The sequence below is a fragment of the Anas platyrhynchos genome, chromosome 1, assembly GCF_047663525.1.
Source record: "Anas platyrhynchos isolate ZD024472 breed Pekin duck chromosome 1, IASCAAS_PekinDuck_T2T, whole genome shotgun sequence".
Lineage (NCBI taxonomy): Eukaryota > Metazoa > Chordata > Aves > Anseriformes > Anatidae > Anas > Anas platyrhynchos.
Window position 1 is genome coordinate 53153395 of NC_092587.1, and position 19078 is coordinate 53172472.

Consider the following 19078-nt stretch of genomic DNA (forward strand, 5'->3'; position numbering starts at 1 on the left):
CTCTGACCGTCCACTTCTGCAGCAACTGAGAAAAAGCCTTCAAAAATGTAGGTTGGTAAAACTCAAATTTAATACATTCTGCAAAATGGACTCTCGCGGAGCAACAGATTCAAAACATTTGCAGCAGTTTATGCAGAAGAAACGGCTAAACACTCTGAAAAAAATAGAGAAACTTCGATTGCTCCAGCAATTCACAGCCTACATCAGATACACTTTGCATGTCAGGGCACAACAGTCCTAGCAGACCCATTACTCCTCCAGCAGAGTCACAAACACTTCTTTACTGACAAAAATATTCATCCTCAACATTCCTAAAATCTACTGGTGTGTGCAAGCTGCAGGATTTTCCTGAAAGAAGTAGTGAGTGCCTGTAGTTGACAATGTACAAGATAATTTATAAATCTCCCTGAAAAATAATGCCTTTCCTGGAAGTGCTTATATCAATTCAACAGCCATGCAACTTCATGGCCCAATAAATGACTTTCTAGAAAATGATTTATTTTAAAAATAATTTTTTATATGTATTCCAAAGGCTTATTTACAGTAAGTATAACCATTAACTCTGCAGTTAAGTACCTGGGCAGATGTGCTGATCAGCAGACACATGTAGCGCCCAGGTTAATGCTTTTTTAAGCTGCTTACAAAGTTCAAAAATCCAAGATTTTTCCTTGTTGATATGGTTCTAACGTGTGTAATTGGAACAACAAACGTGTTACAAATCCAAAGAACATTAAAAGTAATAGTCAGATCTGTGTCCATGCTTGACAGGCCTTCCATCTAACAATTTACACTGTGCTTCTCACTGTAACGCATGGGCATCTAAAAAAAATGTCTGAGATTAGCAGATTCTCTTCGCTAGGTGAAACTTGATACATGAAACTCTGTAAAAACATTCACTTTTCATCGTGTTTAAAAAACAAAATTACAGCGTGTCTTGGCTGCCTTTCAAGTGCCAAATTCACATGCTGGTGGACACACCCAGCTCCCATTAAAAGCAATGGGAGCTGCGTGACACTGGCTGGCTGGCCTTCACTGAGTGAAATGAAGCAGAAAGAAAAGGAAAAAAAAAAAAAAAAGCAGATTTTGCTAGATGCTACACAGCAACAAAGCCAGAAGTCAAACTCAAGAACCCTGATTATCATCCCCTACATCTACCGTGGGGAATTAGGGCAAAAAAGGGAAGAGACAATGCCATTGATGAGAAAGGAAAGCAGGCATTAGGAAGCAGTGATATGGTGTGTCAAAGTGAGTCAATATTGGAAGAGAAGAGAATAAAAAACCGAGAGGAAAAATACTGAAAGCTACAATCAGAAAAAAGATTATATGAAGCAGAAGTAAGCAGAAATAACAGGAGATACATCGATTAGAGGCAATTTTCTCATGTTTAACAACTGATTGTCAAAATATCTTCAGGAAATACACAGACACCACATTTGCCCCAAGTAGGTATATTTACTATGGCATACAATGGCTTGAGTTGTAGGTTGATGTTGACAAAAGACAAGTCTCTTTACTCCTCATCCGTCCTGGCCACAATTCACGTTTGCAGCTGCCTCAAAAAATATAATCACATAGCATTACCTACTGACACTTGGCAAAACCCAAAAGGCAGCAGTGATTATGCCCTCGGTGTTCTGAAAAGCAGAATTATTTCACAAAAGCTGTAAAAAGACTTGTGACTTGTCATACTGCAGTCTCTTGAAAAATGCACCGCTGAAGTTGCTGGCACTTACAGCATAAACCAGAAAGGTGCCATGACTGTCCCAGAATCGAACATCTCACGTTTGGGTGACAACCAGCAGCTTCCCAGTGGAGCCCAGCACACCCAACGTGGCCCCAGCTTCCCAGGGCAGTGGTGGGCTCCAAACAGGAGCCTGGAATGGAGATTTGGGATAAAAAAAGGGAATGTGGAAGACAGCAAGAATGGGTGTGTACAAGGGTGTGTACAACCTCCTGAGCCCTACTAGTACACTCTAAACTTACCAAACACTTCAAATAGCTGAAGGACCAGATGAGATGTTTTTCCCTGTTGTTGGCCCATTTTGCATCTTCTTTAACAGGGTCCAAGCACGTCCTTACCCTTAGAATACTAAAAGCATTCTGCAAAGGCTTCAGGTATAACTACCTCCCAACCAAACCCATTTTCCTGACTACCAAACTCCCTTCTTCCAGGGCTCTATACAGTCAAAGGTGTCTGACACAGCCTTATTGCCTCAAAACAGCATTTTTCAAAGTTTTAAAAAACTGACTGGTGTGAAACTACCGCTAAAGGGCCCTCAGCAGTTGCACCTATGCATACGTAGAGGGACCAGGCAAAAGCCCTGGTGCTGGCACTCACAAAATCCATCCAAGGGCACCAGAACTGATGGATCCACATATTGGAGGGATGAATTCACCCCCATGTCCTACAACAGCTAGAAGGAAATTGGAAGGAAAATGCACACAGAAAAGATTGCTTTGCTTTTCAGCCCTCGGTGCCTAAGCCTCTTGCATTCTACTTCCCAGCCTCAGGTTTGGGAATAGCCATCAGCAGTCCACACCTTCCATCACTCGACAAGTACAGCCAGTCACAGAGATCTGCATCCCTGGAGGCGTGCGCCCCCCAAGAAGGATGCAAGAGGCAGAGGAGGGTCATCACGAGCTGCGGCCACAAATCTGCTCGATGTCGTAGATCTCCTTGGGACAGTCAGCAGACAAGATGAGAGGCGAATCTTCTGCTATCACAACATCATCCTCAATGCGCACACCAATGCCACGAAACCTCTCCGGGGCATTCATGTCATCTTCAGGGATATAAAGGCCTGAAGGAATTAAAAAGGGAATTAAAACATGCCACACTCTCCAGAACAACATCTTTCCCTCACTGCACTGCCATGAGAACAGGGTCAGACTTTCAGCAATATAACAGAAGTTGGACCCTGAAGAAGTTTAATAAGGGAAGCTGCTCTCTTTCCTTCAATCACAGCAGCTGGTAGAAAAAGAAAGGAAAGTCTCTCTCAGTGCCTACAGATGCTAGCATGTCGATTAAAACTTCCACAACTACAGCTGGTCCTTCTGCATTTCTTGCTCTCAATGCTCACAATGATGATTTTAACAGTGTTCTGAATAGAAAGAGAGAAGAGCCGAGCATTAAATACCAGTTTTCAGCTGACAGCTCCAAATCCAATGACGAGAAATAAAGATTCATCGTGAAATGCCTAGTTTGCAAAGACAAGTTGTGAATGCCTGTAATTGCAGGCTGCAGGGTTCACGAGACTTACGCTACCAGTGACTGGTAGTAGTTTAGTCACAGTCACGCAGACCACAACACAAGTGAGTTTACTCTGCTTCTCTGCCCTGCAATTCACCTGTGCTGCTGAGGGTCAAATGCTAACAGTCTGAGTCTGCTCTGCCTTATGCTGCACAGACACTTTCTGAGAGTTAACTCCCACAGCTTGTTAGCTTGGCTATGTCTGGGAGGGAAATATGGTTTTCTAATACTGTAATGACTTTGGGAGAGGATTAAGTTAACATTTTCTAACCCTGTAATCATTCCTAATTTCAGCAAGAAAGGACCTGAATGCTTTGGTCTAAGGGACCAACTAAATATTCAATGCAATACTGTTATCCTCAGGGTTACCTGGACAAAAGTCCACCACTGACTGTACATTTTTTTACCTGGTTCAATGGTTATCACCATGCCTGGCTGGAGGGGGAGCGATCGGGATATATCTGGGGTATCATGAACATCCATGCCCAGGTAATGGCCCACATGATGCGGGCAGTACTTTCGAACAGCCTAGCAGAAGACAAAACAAGTGTTACGGAGGTAGTTAAACACAGGCCAACCCGTTGTTCTGATGCAAAAGACTGGAGAGGAGAGAGAGCAGAGTTCTGTGCTTAGCAAGCAGTCTCACTGCAATGACTAGGTCACTGGGTCTTCCAGGTATCAGAACTGGAGGGCCCTCAAAACCTAATTGTACCAGCTGGCTGTTCTGAGCATGTTGCGAACTGCCTTTCCTCCTCCCTGACAAGAACAGCCCGAGCACATCACTACCTCAGCAGGACAGGCAAGACCTCAGTTTTTGGCTCACTGAACTCTGCTGCCCCGACCCTTTCCATCCCTTACACATCCAAGCCCTGTGTTGCTCCCATCATTTGACCCTGACAACTGGCAGCAGCCGTACCAGCTGCTGTGTGATGTGATGAAGCAGCCTCCTATGCACGACAGAGAGGGTGCTGTGCCAATTTCACTCAGCAGCTACAGCAGGATTTTAACCCACCTCTGCTGGACACTGTTACTGCCTCCCCTTGCATCATCCCAATCCCCTCCCTCCAGAGGAGCTGTGTGTCAGGGGGAATCAAAGAGCTAATTCCTCCTCTGCCCCACGCTCCTCACATTCACTGGGGACTGAGCTGCAGCCGCTGATCTCATCTGGCTGTGCTGCCGCCTGCCGAGAGAAAGCGGCATGGGAGCCTCCGGTCAGGGCCGAGAACATGTGCTGTTATTGCACTGACACTGCAGGACAATTAAATCTGGCAGAAATCTGTACTGCTGCCAAAGGGATAGTTCTGCCACCTGGTTCCTGCCAGCCTTCTCATATCAGCATCAGCAATCACGCCGGTTTGCAGTGAACGGGACCAGGTGAACTTTTCCAACTGCCAAACAGTCCTGTCTTGTCTGCAGGTTCAGCTCTGTGGCAGAGCAGTTCCCCAGTCTGTTCCCCAGGTCGTTCCGTGAATCCCAGCAGTGACACAAAGAGGTGCAGAAGAGGCAGCAGGTGGAAAGACTGGGAAAATGGGCTGCACCTTTTGGTAGAACTGCAAATTTAGGCTATTTTAAAGCACGAAACTATGACTAATTACCTGCTGTCAGCCCTTGACACAGACTTCTGCACTAGTGCCAACATTTCTATAGGTCCCTTCAGACTGCCTGTATTCTAAAGTATATCTACATTAATATGTCGTGCAGGCCAGCGGGAATGGATCTGCAGAGTGAAATAGTAAGTGCCAAGGGGATAACATCCACACGATGCACGTGTAAGACTGAGATGTTACTTCAGATCAAATTGTGGGCTGAATGCCCATCAGGGGTTGAAACGCAACTTCCGAGTTTAGCCTCATCTGAAAAAAATCCAGTTCTGTGCTGAGACCAGGCCACGACATTAATTAAAGCATATTAAATAGGGGCAATTAAAAGATTGACTTCAAAAGCACGCTCCTGATCCAAACTAAAGCCAGTAATATAGCCTACGGATGCAATAGTCAGGCCTAGCGGGGAGAAGCTGGATTAAAAAACCTTCAAGTACCTTGAAGAATTGGCTCTCAGTGACACTGCTCTTTAGGATCCCCAAATCTTTCAGTTTCTGTCCAATAAGGCTCAGCATGAGGCTGTAGATATGTTCCAGACTCACACCTGGGGAGCAGAGGCTCAGACAGGACTTCTGGATGTCCAGGACAGCCTGGTATAGTTCTGCTTGAGGTTTGGTGAACCTGAAAAACATTGAGAAAAGGACCAAATTTTTTCTAACAATTAAGTCAGTATCTCACAATATCTCTTCTGGATAGAGATCCAGAAGCTGTTTTAGGGCCAGATTCAGTTCAGTGATGGAACAAGGAAAGTCAGAAAGGAAAGTAACTGCCTTCTTATTTGAAATGCCAGACAAGGCATCACATTGGGTAGAGGCAGGGTTTCTGGTTGACTTCTTAACCCCAAAGCAAATCAAGGCAATGCTACTGCTGGAAAAATAACACACTTGAGCTAAAACATGCAGGAATCAAACACGCAACCACATGGCGCAGTGAGCAACACCATACCAGCAAATTCACAACTGGCAAAGTCATGCAATTGTAAACTAAATTCCTGTTCCCCTACACACAACCAGGGTTAGCAGCAGCTGAATGCACAAGAGCCCCCTCTGCACTTAAGATATACCATAATAGTGAAAATAGCAGTGATCCCAAATATTCATGCAGTAATGAATGAAGCCTCGGGGAATGTAACTTCTCATACTGCCAGATTCATTTATGCAATTTGATTACTCTGAAAATACACAGAATGGGACCTGTTCAAACTATTCAGAAACAGATCACACACACACACATTCAAACTGTGAATTATTTAAGAGCTTCTCATATTCCTTCAAAACAGCCTCATTGCAGCAATACCTTCCATTGACGGGCCAGGTTCGTGTGATGTCACTTACGTAGCAGGAAGACTCACATCCACCGTCTAGCAAGACCAGTTCACCATCCTGCAGAACAACATGAAAAAATGCTGTGTGGATCAGTCGCTATTAACTGAATTGATTTCTCTGTGTGAGAGCAAGAAAGGAAGTTATACAGTTATTCTTGCAAAGCAGCTGCAGAGATGTGAATCCCTTTTGCAGAACAACACCCCAGGTGCTACTGTTTATAAATAGACTACTCCAGTTGGACGGTTTCTCTTCCAGTAAATTGTGCCAGTGACTCCTTTCACTAGTGAAATGTCTCAGTGACTGAGACAGAAGTGTTTTGCAATAAAATAAGTTTTTTTGAGTTACCACCATGATCACTAACAAGTAAGAAATTTAGTCTTGTCACAAGACTCAGCAAAATAACCTCTGGCAGTGTATGTCTGCTGTAAAAGCACTACTGAATAGTTTGTACCACCTTTTTTCTCTACTGGGACCTTCTTGACTGCTCTCAAATATACTTCTGAATCTACCTGGTAATGAAAAATGGACTTTTGGAGATGTGAAACTCCATGTCAATCAAATCACTGACTGCCCATTTTCTAGAAAACAATGCAAAAAAAGAGAAAGTGCCAGGAATAAAACCAGTGCCTTGCTTTCCCTCCTTGAAGGGGCTAGCAACAACTGGAGCAATCAGAACTGTACAAACATTGGATTAAATTCTCTACGGATTTACACTGCATGTAATTCAAGACCTTTTATAGAGATTCATTCCATAGATCAGACTGTGCCAGCAGCCACAATGTGGCATGACAAAAAATAATTCTAGTGCATTAAGGGAAAACCAGAAGCGGATGGCTTGCATTGCTTCCAGTGCTACTATCATTATGTGCAGTTAAGTGCCACACACACTCACAACGTAGATAAACGAGCAGTGAGATTGTCTCACTATCACACATATAAGCCATTAGCTATCCATTTAAACTCTATTTTCAACTTTTTCAAAATAGCTGGTTCAATTATTTAAGTAAAATATGAAATTGTAGCACCTGTCCTTGTCCAAGCAATTAAACAAGCTGAGTAACAATTTACTGGCTAAAGGAGTCCAGCCTGTGGTTTCATTGTTTGGTGAGTGCCTTCTTATGTTACGCAGCTTTTTCTCTTTTTTTAAAGAGGAGTCTACTAAGCAGTGGACTGTACACACCTGGCCATATGAAACCTTTAGATTCCTTCCAAATCAGATACCTTGTCAGCCTATTTGGCAACAAGATCTGTAAGAGGCAGCTCACAAAGGAAGAGTCAAGTTTGTGTGTTTAACCTCCTACTTACCTGTTTAGAAAGAGCAAGTGACAGTATCTAACAGAACAACTTTAAGAGGAGCAGCTGGAGTTACATGTGCATGCCTGACCTTGGATGACAGTACAACAAAGCTTCTTTCTGCCCCAAACAGCCTGTCATATCTTTTGTATGTGTGTCCCTGCAGATCATTTCAAGGTCTGCTTACATGCCAGCTTCAAAACAAGACAATGCTAGCAGGAAAAATTTCCTCCTATATTAACATGAAGGGAAAATATGCTCCACTGAGATGAAAATTGTGAATACAGCAGTGGGGTTACACTGCTTCTCAGAATACTTCTCTGAATCTAGAGTTGTTTTATCAGGAGAGCTGGAAAGGGTTCAGTTCAATAGTATGAATCTTCAAAATAAGGCAGATTCATTAATTTACCTACAACTATTTAATTCACCTCTCTCAAGATTTAATGCTAGTCCTTTCCTTCCTTGTTCCTCTTCCCTGCTTTGTTGGCCTACATGGAGTCTGGAATGCATTTCAGCTTAGCCAGAGGAGGAAGGCATTTTTGCACCTTAGGTTGCAAAGCAAGGCCAAACAATGCAAGTGGCAGCAGAAGGCCCCCGGAGTGCTGTAACTCTCTCTGCTGCAGCGGTCCCTCTCTTCTGTGAGGCTGCCAATTCACCCAGCACTGCACACTACAGGACAGAAACATGGTGCAGGAGCAGCCATGCTTGCTAAATGAAGAATTTGGAAGCTCATTTTCAAGTCCTTGCACTCTGCAGAAAATACAGCAGCAAGTGCAAAGAGGAGAGAAAGAGACTAGAAGGAGTGAAGTTAATCTGTCACTGATAGTAAAGCTTACCAGGGAGAATTCCTTTCCCCTGCTAACTTAAAAACATTGAAGTGTTTTGATCTGCTCAGCCAAAATGGAGATCAGCATGGGGATGCATATGGGGACAGCGTGTCCCAGAAACGCATTTAAAGTAACTGGACAGCATATGGTTTACCTTGATGAGCTGATTGTTCTTCACATAGTGCAAAGTGTTTGATCTATTGCCACCAGCTACAACAGGGGGGTAGGCCAAGATATCAGCACCACGAGCCCGGCACTCAAATTCAAACTGGAAAACAGATTCAGAGAGGAGAAAACAGTTAGCGCTGCTGATTACTTGCCCTGGGGCTATTATAAATCACGTCCCACAAGTCTTTTCTTACTTTGTATGACACAAAGTGACATTGCAGAGTGAATTCATTACATGAAAACAGCCTAGAAGTTTTCCCAGAACTCTGGAGGAAATAATACAGAGCTATCCACTTTTCAAGAGGGGGTTTTAAACCTGCATCCAATCTCATGGAAGCTCTCCATGGTGCAAGTTGTTCAATACAGTATCAAACATTCATGATGTTGCCATAAATCAATGTGAGGATTTGCTCTGCTACAAAGTAATGCTCTTAGTTGCCATACAACATTGCAAATTGACTAAGATCCTAAATGCCAGCAAGACAACAGGTGTGTTTTGCTGTTGTCTTTTAAAATTACAGACTACCTGCATACTTGCAGCATTATATACTTTTAAGACCCCGTCCAATAAGAAGGTTAAGAAAACATGTGCTAGCTGCATCTCTGAGCAATAAATAAGTAAATCTTTTTCTTTTTCTTTTCCCCCAAAGTTCAAGATTTTTACCTTCCTTCAGTGATGAAGCAGACGAAAGCATCAAAATGAATAAACTTATGTCTATAAAGCCTCTCTATATCCTCAATATATTACTAACATATCACTAACAGATCTTCTCTATAATTAGCAAAAACATGTGGGACAGAGCACTTCAGGATTCCTATATGTAGTAAGGTAGATTTTACTATCCTGAAGAAGAGTGAAAAATTGAGCTGTAAAATCCATTTAAATTAAAATCATTTTCTTTACACATTAGACATACTGCTCATTGCCATGTCAGCACAGGCCCATCTATGTAAAAATTGAGGGTCAAATCCTGCTGATGTTCCTCAAATACGCATCTCACTGCAATTCCTTATGTGATTCCTTAGCAAATGTGCAAAGCAAATCAGTGTTTGTTTTGTAACTGAGAGGTGCCTACATTGCTTAAAGACAGTTGTGGTAATCCAGTGCAGTGAGAGGCTACAGTCAAGAGGCGGAGGCTTTACAAATAGTTGTTACACCTCCTTATATTTTGTACAATACAATTGTTTTATAGAATAAGATCATAACTATCTCTGATTGTTTAGCAGGTTTTGTAGTTAAATGCATTAGAAAAAGATATCAATAGCAGATAAACTTTGACAACTGATACGTTCCTTCAAGTAAGGGTGGGAGGAGTACTGCTAAAGAATTCCCCATGATGACCTTACTCTGAAAGCTGCCACAAAAGCAGACCCCACAGCTGCTGACAAGTTATACATTAATTAGATACGCCCCTCTCCAGATGTGGAAGGTGAGAATGTGCACAAAAGTAAGAACGTTCACTAAAATGGTAACGCACAGTCATTGAGACAAACAACCACCCAGCTAGGAAGAACTTCTTCAGTAATTGAAAGTTTGCTTTTTTTTTTTTTGTTCTTCCACGCAGCTCCAGCTTTTTTTATCACCATTGCCTTGGTGATAGTCTGTAAAATGGACAGTAGAAAACAGGCTGCATTTGATTTACATGGTTAACAATATCACACACCTTAAAGAAGTAACTTCTCTAATCTCACAACACTGTATTAAGCAAATAGCAGATAATTGCAACATAAAAGTATCTTACTACTTTTCCCAACTATTATCTGTTGTATGAATTGTCATCTAATCTACAGCAAGTTATTTTTCTTGCAGATATGTCCATAGTCTCTTTGTATGTTCAGCAAGGAGAGGAAGATCCAAATTCTAACTCAGGGTAAGTGGAAATGGTAAAAATAAACAAACAAAAACTCTACTGAAATCTTATGTTCAAGCTCAGGATTTTCCATTTATTAGGCTAGTATTTCTCCAGAGCAATCAGACTGCTTAGATAAGGCACACTTTGAACTCTTGTCCATGAGATATGCTCACAGCTCACCCAAACACAGCCGCAGCCAACCTCTCTTTTACAACTATTCCGGAATCAGTTAAATTTTGTCTCCCTTTAACCCTTCTCTTCAGTCCTCCTCAATCTTCTCCCATGTTTTTTTGTTTGCTTTTTCTCCCACATTGCAACTTCCCCCACACCAACTGTGTACTCCTTAAATCAAATCTTCACTCAGTAGCTTCCCGCCATCACTGGCAGAATTACTTTGTGCCTCAAGGTGCTCTGAAGAATTAGGCCAGCATATTCAAAGGGGCTAGAGAACAGCCTTACTTTTCAGTTACTTTAAAACAAACAAACACTTCTCTTTTTTATGCCTTTAAAGGCACATTAACCCTTTCTGGAGCTTTGGCTTCAACTTCACTGCTCCTTGGAAATAAAGATAACAAACAAAAAAGACCTCCAGGAAGAATATTTTATCCTCAGTGTCAGAACACTGAACACTGGGACCAGTCCATACGTGAGAGTAAGAATCTAGTATGGCTACATGGTACAAGATATATATCCATAGGGGTGGAAGATCGTTTTTATTATTATAGATCCCAAATTCAGAATCTTTTGACATCTCCCAGCACACTCGAAAACAATCTGCTGCAGACACTGACTTAGGTCAAAGGAGTCATCCAAAGAAGACTGCAGTTCCAGTTTGAGGAGAGTCCAGGGAGTCTAAGGAGATGTGAGAGTTGGGTGAAGGAGAAATATGCTACAGTGGGAGGCACATCATAGGGAGATCTGACATTCCTAGTTTCCTGGAAGAATAAAAATCATCTGGTCCTTCTATCTCACTCCCAACAACGACATACTCACCTTTGCATACAGAAAGGCTTCATCCACCAGAGATTTGCTGGCAAACATTGTCTCTATGAAAGCCTACAAAAAAAGCAGGGCCTTTCATTTAGTAAAGGAGCCTGAACTGGAGAGAAATTCTTTTTTGTTATCCGTTCTCTTTTGGGGAATGCCTAAAATGAGCTGATTCCTTGAAAACAATGGGATAAATGGGGAAGAAAATGTCATAAAGAGAGTGGAAGTTGGGGAGAGAGTATAGGGCAACCCCTATTCCGGAATATATAGTACTTTAAAACAGTCTAACAGCTGCTGGCTCATCTTGGCTTACACTAATTGAAAGAAGTTCCATTAATTGAGAGAAGCAAGTGGTCCAAACAGTCTTCCTATTTCTCCTTGTCATGTGGAGGGAGCTGAGCTCAGCCAATAGCTGAGAGACAGCAGCTCAGTAACTAAGATTAGACCTTATCCTTCCAACCTACCTCACCCTATCACCACCCCTCTCCCCTTTCTAATTTAAAGGAATGCATTGGTTTATTTTGGGAGCAGTTCATTTTGAACACAACTGCGTACCTCTGCTGTCACCCGTCCAGCTATCTTCATCCTTTCAATCTCTGCAGGAGATTTGATCAGCCGAAGGTTTTGCACTAGACGTCGGACGCCCTGGATATGATTTTTGCTGCGAGCTTTTATCTCAGCCAGGGGCTGCATATAGTCAGAGTGCAGCTCTTTATGCACTGGTTTAGTCAAGTCGTACCACACCATGCTTGACTCACCTGGAATACAAAATAAAAGCTGACGCAGAAGAAGATAAATTTAGAAATTTCCTCCCTATTTCCTCTCCATACTGAACAAAATCATTCCTCCTAAACTAGACCTGTTGCTACATTTGAGAAGATAATTTCCTTTGAATCTGCATTTACAGGCCATATATATCCTTTCACAGAAGAATAGAGCTCTCTTCAAAACCTGGAAAATTAGCAATGCATAACATGTAAGATTTGACAAATCCCCACTTGTATGCAAATACTGGGTTTTGTGATCAGCACTGATCTTGTATGGATTAATTTAGGATTTGTGTATCAAAGCCGCACTTGTAGAGGTAAGCAAGCCGCCGCATTGCAGTGGCGCACACTCTGAATCATTCTCTCATTTAGCCTGTCCCCTCTGATGCTGTAAGGCACGTCACCCACTGCACGGAATCACGGTCGTTATCAACCATGCTTCAAAATATCTTTGGGGAACAACTGCTTATTTCAGCCATTTAGAGGAGATGAACTTACTGAGGACAAGCGCATTTACCAGTGTGAAAATTTATTTAGGAGCTCACACCCACATTGCCCCACAGGAGCATTTTAAGTGGGAATGAGTAGAAAAGCCACACAGAGTCACAGCTGAGGCCCACCTCGGCCCTCTATCTTTGGTGACAGTAACCATTAGCAGGTGCTCACAAAACGTCTCTAAGAAACAGGGTATTAGTGGATAATTATTTCTCCTATCACATCCTCCTTGCTTTTGGTTTCTTCACGTCAATGCTCCACCTTCATAACTGAGTAACTGCTTTTCAAGGAACTAAAAACTTTTGACTCCATTTATACTTGTGATGCTCCAAACCTCTCATGAATGATCTACAGTTTAAAACTTAAAAGATGTGAAAACCTGCCACCTGACCATTTCATTCAGTGTTCCCTTTTGATTGTAGCTAGCGTAAAATAGTGACTAATCATTCCTACTCACCCTCTTTGTGCTTTCTATAACCACACACCTCTCACACCTTACATATTGTTTTCTGTTTCAAGCAGAGCAAGTTTGTCTAGCGTGTATCTCATAGAGAATCCATATTTATGATCATTCTTGTTGCCCTTTCTGTGCCTTTATTTTCAATATATCTTTCTTTGAAACAAAATACCTAGAATCAGAGACAGAATTTAAGACTCCAGCACTCACTAGTCTGTGTAATCCCCCAAGCTCTTGCCCTTTTTATATTGTCATAAGCTTCCAGCTTCATTTCATAATACATACAAATTCACCCTGGGTTGTAAGTATTGAGGCTACATGGTGACGTAGGATGCACAAGAACACATCTAAAGAACAGTAATGTTTGTGTTTCAAGAATACCTCAATAGCTAGCTAACAAAGGTGAGGGGAGTAACAAGATCTTGTGATGGATCATTTTTCAGAGTCTATTATGAACAAAATTCCTTTAAGTTTCCCATGCTTCATCTGGTTCTGGCTCCATCAGCAAAAAGACACACCTAAAACAGTAACATGGCCTGCCGGGTTGTCTTGTTTATTATATTCCTTACTTTTCACCAGCATCCACATGGGTACTCAAGAGGTTTTGAGTGGAGGTAAAACTATTATTTTCAAAAGTATGTTTCCATTATTATCTCTCAAGAAGCTAACAAATATTTGGTTCTGTAATAAAGATGGGGCACAGCTAGGCTCAGTGTATTCAAGAATGCTTTGAGAAAACGAGATGGCTTAATACTCGATTTTTCATAGAGGAATCCGATATGCAGTGACAAGACAACTGCTCACACAGCACAGACAGAACCTGTCAGAGAAGCCGTTTTGCATCACCTCACTGGGATTACAAAGTAAATGTAATGTACATGGAAGATGCCAGCCTAAATGAAATTTTCTATGAACAGATGAAATACAGAATTGGCAGAAACAGCAGAACAAGCCTCCTACTTGTGCAGACCTCTCCATTAACAATTATTCTTACTGGGACTATGTGGGACAAAAGGTGGGAAATTCACTGTGGCAAGCTATAGATGTCTAAGTTAGATGCCTAACTTAAGATCCTGCAACTTTTCTACAGTCAGTCAACAAGGACAGAGTATCTTAAAGCACCTACAGGAAACCCTCCTCTTTTCCACAGGCACTAGCAGCAATACAGGCTCCCCAACTGGGTATTCAAGGGAGATGCTTCACCTAGTTAGTACCCAGCTACGTCCCAGAACTGTTACGATGCTCAGACCCTTCAACCCATTTCTCACCTCATCCCCCCTCCATTTTCTGTTACCTTTCAGCTTGGCCACCAAGTGCCTGAACTCCTCTATAGTGTAAGCTTCATCTACTCCTGTGAGAGCAACAGCCCCATCTGTGCCTGACCTGGGCCCGTCCCACAGCTCTCGTCTCGGATCTCTCCGGGGCACAAAGAGGATGGCCTTGTGGGAGGGCAGTGCTTTGTCAGGAAGGCTCTGCAGCACCAGGATGCTGTCCGGCTCCTGGAAGCCGCAGAGGTACAGGAAGTTAGTGTCCTGGTGGAAAACGTAGGGGATGTCATTGCTCATGTAGTACGTGGGATTTGATAGCAGAATCACTGTGTGGTCCACTCCTTCACAGTCCTGGGCTTCCTTCTGGATCAATGCCATCAGTTTGTGTCGGCGAAGAGCATATTCCACCTGTGACAATCCCGGGGTTACCTCCCCTGTGAACAAAAACCAAATCAGACCAAGAAATTCAAGGCACTCGTGATATTTTACTAATCGCAATGCCTGTTTCCTGACTCCTTCCTGATGCCTTTCAGACACATGGCTTCATTGTGGCCCTTTCCACAATTAGTCTTTCCATCACTGTCTCCTACACCACTTCAGCTCCCATCCCTACAGCACATCCTCGCTCATTCTGCTCCACCATCATGCAAAGCAAGAGACTTGTTTTAAACAGAAGCCAGATTTTCTGTTATATGTTTCTGTGCAAAGGCAGAAATCACAGAACCTGGTAGATTTAGACAATCCAGAACATTCAGTGAATAAAACTTTGGAAGAAACAAATTTCAGATAGATACGGAAAAATGGGGAAGGGACAAGGCAAACTGAACTTTGGCTGCTGAAAACTGATGGTTCTTTTTTATGGCATCTGGACATTGAACAGAAGATTACCTCCTCAGGCTGAGCACAGATCTCCTCAGATAAAGCCCAAATGTCTGTTCAAATACACGCTAAGTCAACTCATAAAGTAACTAGTTCTAAGCTCTAAGGGGCAGACTGTTACTGGGAGGTGATTCAGAAACACAGAGGTTGTCTCTGCAGAGTACAACCAGTCACAGGATTCCAAGCAGAAAGAAACCATGACCTGCAGGCTGGCATCAGAACCTTTGATTAAAGGAAGGAATCTTCTCCAGGGAAGATGCAGCTGCTCTCGGTAATTAACAATTTGGATTTTTCCAAAGCTAAGTACTATATTTCCAAAGACTCTAACTAAACAAATCATATTTTAGATGAAGGTATGTTTCATATTGCTCCAGTTACAAAGCGCATGAAGTACAGCCATCGAAAGACTCACCAAAACAAGACTGAAGTCAAAAAAAACAACCAACAACGGACTAAGTATGTATTTTTTAAAATGTGAGACTCCTTACCTATGCTATAAATCAATGCATGAGCCTTAATCGGTGCTTTGGCTAATATCTTATTTTAGCATGGATTAAATTTTCATACTGTTATCATCTAGTTTCATGTTATTTAACATACTGACAATTCTAGAAAAAAAAATGACTTGTAAATGGATTCTCGCAGAAGTGGGGTGGGAAATAAAGTTTTATGCAGAATGTTTTTCTCTGACAAAAGAGTTTAAAGAAAACACATTTTGTTTGCAGTACACTTTACACCTTGGTATTTGGTGTAAAAGTAATTTATTTATTTATTTTTATCTGTAGATCTACAAATGCCATAGAACACAGAAACGGTTTTAGTGGAATCTGATCCCACATTTCTGCAATATTACGCTACAAATTTCCTAGCCTCCACTACATGCCAGCCAGCTAACTACTGCAAACAGTCCAGTCAAGTTTAGAAGGAGGTTTCCTTCCAATTGAGAGGTGTGGAATTCTCTTTGCCTTAAAGACATTTTCTTTTAAAAACAATAATTACAATAAATCAATGTCATATTATTTTAAGGAAAACAACACTCCTTTATTAAAAGGAAAATTACTATGAACAGCCAGGGTTCTTCTCTGGTATTTCAGTTCTGAGTACTTTCAAAGTGTCTCATTTAGTGGGAACTGTTCATCGGTGCCTTGAGCAACCTGATCTAATATTGAAGTTAGCTCTGCTTTGAGTAGAGTGGACCTGGTAATGTCCTGAGGGCCCTTCTGACCTGAATTATCCTACAACTAAACATCTAAGTATATGGTTATATACTCATCTGTTCTCTCTGTATACATACCTATGAAAAAAGAACACAAACTCAGAATATTTTCCTGGACATATTCAAGAATACATTTTTATTTTCAATTGAAAAAAATGTTATCACTGTCACCTCGTATCTACAAACTCATTTTCACTATTTCATAAATGTGCACAACCTCACCATCTGTTTTATTGCTACCTTTTCATAGAGACTTGTCTCTTTTTCTTCTCTTTCTCACAGTTTGAACAGTCTTCTGAAGAGGACGTTCTTTAGACAAGTGGTGACCAGCTCTCAGTAAGTCTCTCCCCAGTCTCCCTTCACGAATAGGGGCCTTTGTTTTGTGACTCACAAGACATTGGATATGAATTATTCTGGTTATTTCTGCTTACACAAAGAATTCTCCCTTTTTCATATAAAACATACTATTTGCAGGACAATGAGCTCACAAGTTGCTGCTGCCATGAAAGATGTACAGCACTTAAGTCAGTGATGACAAGCACTCTGATGAGAAGGTAGAAAGCTAACATGCAAAGCCTGTTTTTGGAATCAGTATCACCTCAGACAAGGAAGTTAAATATAATATAAAGATATAATTACTGCCTACTGAAGGTAATCGTGAGCATCTGAAATCATGGACACCTGTATGACGCAACGGATCAATGCTCTGTCCTAGACATCTCAGAAAAGCAGAGAAAAGACAAAATGTCAGTGATGGGCTGATACTGAGCATGAACCTAACCTGGTTTGAGAAGGTGTGGGTGTGTGAAGGGGCTGGGCTGGCCCAAATACCGGTTTGGAATCTTCTTCTGCTGGGCGGGCTGGATGGAAAATCTTCGGAGCGCACATGACTTGCAAACTAGAGGAAAAGAGACGCACTGTGTCAATGTAAAAGATCTTTCCAGGCAGCAAACTGCAGAATTACACTCCAGTCATCTTACTCTTTGTAGCATTCATTCACCTTGTATCACAAAATATGCCTCAACTTTTGAATTTGTTGCATGCCTTGTGAGCTTACAAAACAACATGCACACAACTCAACTAACGACCAAATATTTGTAAAACGGATTGAAGGAAATTAGCGTAATGACAATTAAACCTGGCAATTCAGCAAGAAAACAGAAAGCGGTGTTACATGCACATGCCTGCTCTTTGTGCAGAAGATGCACCCAGCACCATCCCCACCCCCTGCTTCCCTCAAGCAGCAGAGGGCTCGAAGTGATCCTTTCCACCTGCGTATCGCTGTTTCTTGACTACACCTTCAAAGACCGCTCTGAACATGAATGTGTTCTGTGAACGTGGAACAACTGGGGAATTTTCAAGGCCTCTACAGTCCTTTTGTTAGTAATAACGCCACTAATACGTCACCAAGTTGCAGATATTTTGTTCCTGTATGAAGGATGCTTGAGGTTCCTTGTTCCTGTATTTAACTTGACGGGAGCAGCGGCCAAGTTGAAAACGGTTCCTCAGCAGTGTTGCTGTGTATCCCATTTCCACTCCCACTTTCCACTCGTGCAGCCAAAGCAGGCAGTTTTTAAAGAGAATTTGGGAGCTGGGGGAGCACGCAGCAAGACAAAAGCTGCAGTTAAATACTGGTGTCACAAACTGCACCGACTTTGGATTTCTCAGTCACACAGCTTTCTTTCACAGCTGAAGAATTGCTGACGCCTAGCTGCAAATTATCTAGCACATGGAGGGAGATGATAGTGGGTTTTCTAACATCAAACAGCTGATGCTTCAGACGCTGTCTTTCATGTCACTTGCCACGTGCCTACTACAAAACCAATTCATGCTGCCATGGCGTAGATAGTCCTGGATTCTCAGCGCAAATGATAATCAACTTTTCAGTAGCAGAAGCAAGCATAAAGCACGGACGTGAGCTGAGCAGCTGCCTGCCTCTCAGGGCGATGGGACGTGGGTCTGTGGCAGAACTGTACGCCTTGGGAGTTGTGTGAGCTGCCTAGCCACTAATTGGGGATTACTTACACGGGGCAAGTGATAGGCACAGCATAAAGCATTCACTGCGTGATGATTGATGGAAGTAACAGTCTGGGGCTGCAGGCAGGGAGGGCTATTTACAGTTTTAATGACAGAAAACGAGAGGTTTTGCAGAGACTCCACCCCCCTCCAGCCCCCCAAGCAGGCAGCGAGTTGAGGGACCACAACAGGCACTCAATAAAGCGACACCCTCAACACCTGGGGCAGCTTTCCAACGTGGTGCTTTATTTTCCACACAACCCGTTCCCCCGGCGGGCCCAGGGCCACGTCCCAGGGGGCCGGGCCCGGAGCCATCCTCCCCTTCACCCCCTCCCCACCCTCCTCAGCGCCCGAGGCCGGCGGCAGGGGCTGGGGGTGCTCCCCATCGAGGACCCTCTGACCTGGGGAGCCGCGCCAGCCCCTCACCGCCGCCCACAGGAGCCTCCGCATGGCCGAGGGCCGGCACCAGCGCGGGGCTCCGCCACCCGCCCGCCCCCTGCCCGCCCACCACGGGGCCTTCCCCGCCGCGTCGCGGCACCGTCACACCGCCGACGGGCGGCCCCGCATTGCCTGAGGAGCCCACACGAAGGGCGCCCGGCGAGCGGCGCTGCCACAGGAGGGCAGGCAGCGAGGAGCAGCGCGGCGACGGCGGCCGCCCTGAGGCGCCGCGCTGCGC

At 43.2% G+C, this 19078-nt stretch overlaps 1 protein-coding gene and 1 long non-coding RNA gene across 3 annotated transcripts; one reads left to right on the forward strand and one right to left on the reverse strand.

Annotated features, from left to right (window-relative positions):
- Positions 1-48: 48 nt before the first annotated feature.
- XPNPEP3 (X-prolyl aminopeptidase 3) lies at positions 49-18935 on the reverse strand. 2 transcript variants are annotated; one of them, XM_027451149.3, is made up of 10 exons: positions 18804-18935; positions 17168-17284; positions 14318-14725; positions 11860-12062; positions 11311-11373; positions 8451-8564; positions 6148-6233; positions 5289-5472; positions 3658-3778; positions 49-2801 (listed from the first exon to the last, which is right to left on the reverse strand). In XM_027451149.3, exons 1-10 carry the CDS (start codon positions 18850-18852, stop codon positions 2635-2637), a joined length of 1512 nt encoding a protein of 503 aa, XP_027306950.1. In that variant the 5' UTR covers positions 18853-18935; the 3' UTR covers positions 49-2634. The 2 variants fall into 2 exon arrangements, with proteins under 2 accessions (XP_027306950.1, XP_021128932.4); XM_021273257.4 differs by lacking the exon at positions 18804-18935 and adding an exon at positions 18412-18451.
- Positions 14723-17173, forward strand: LOC140002433 (uncharacterized). The gene is made up of 3 exons (XR_011808978.1): positions 14723-15626; positions 15956-16722; positions 16861-17173. It is a non-coding gene; the product is annotated as an uncharacterized lncRNA (long non-coding RNA).
- Positions 18936-19078: the final 143 nt, after the last annotated feature.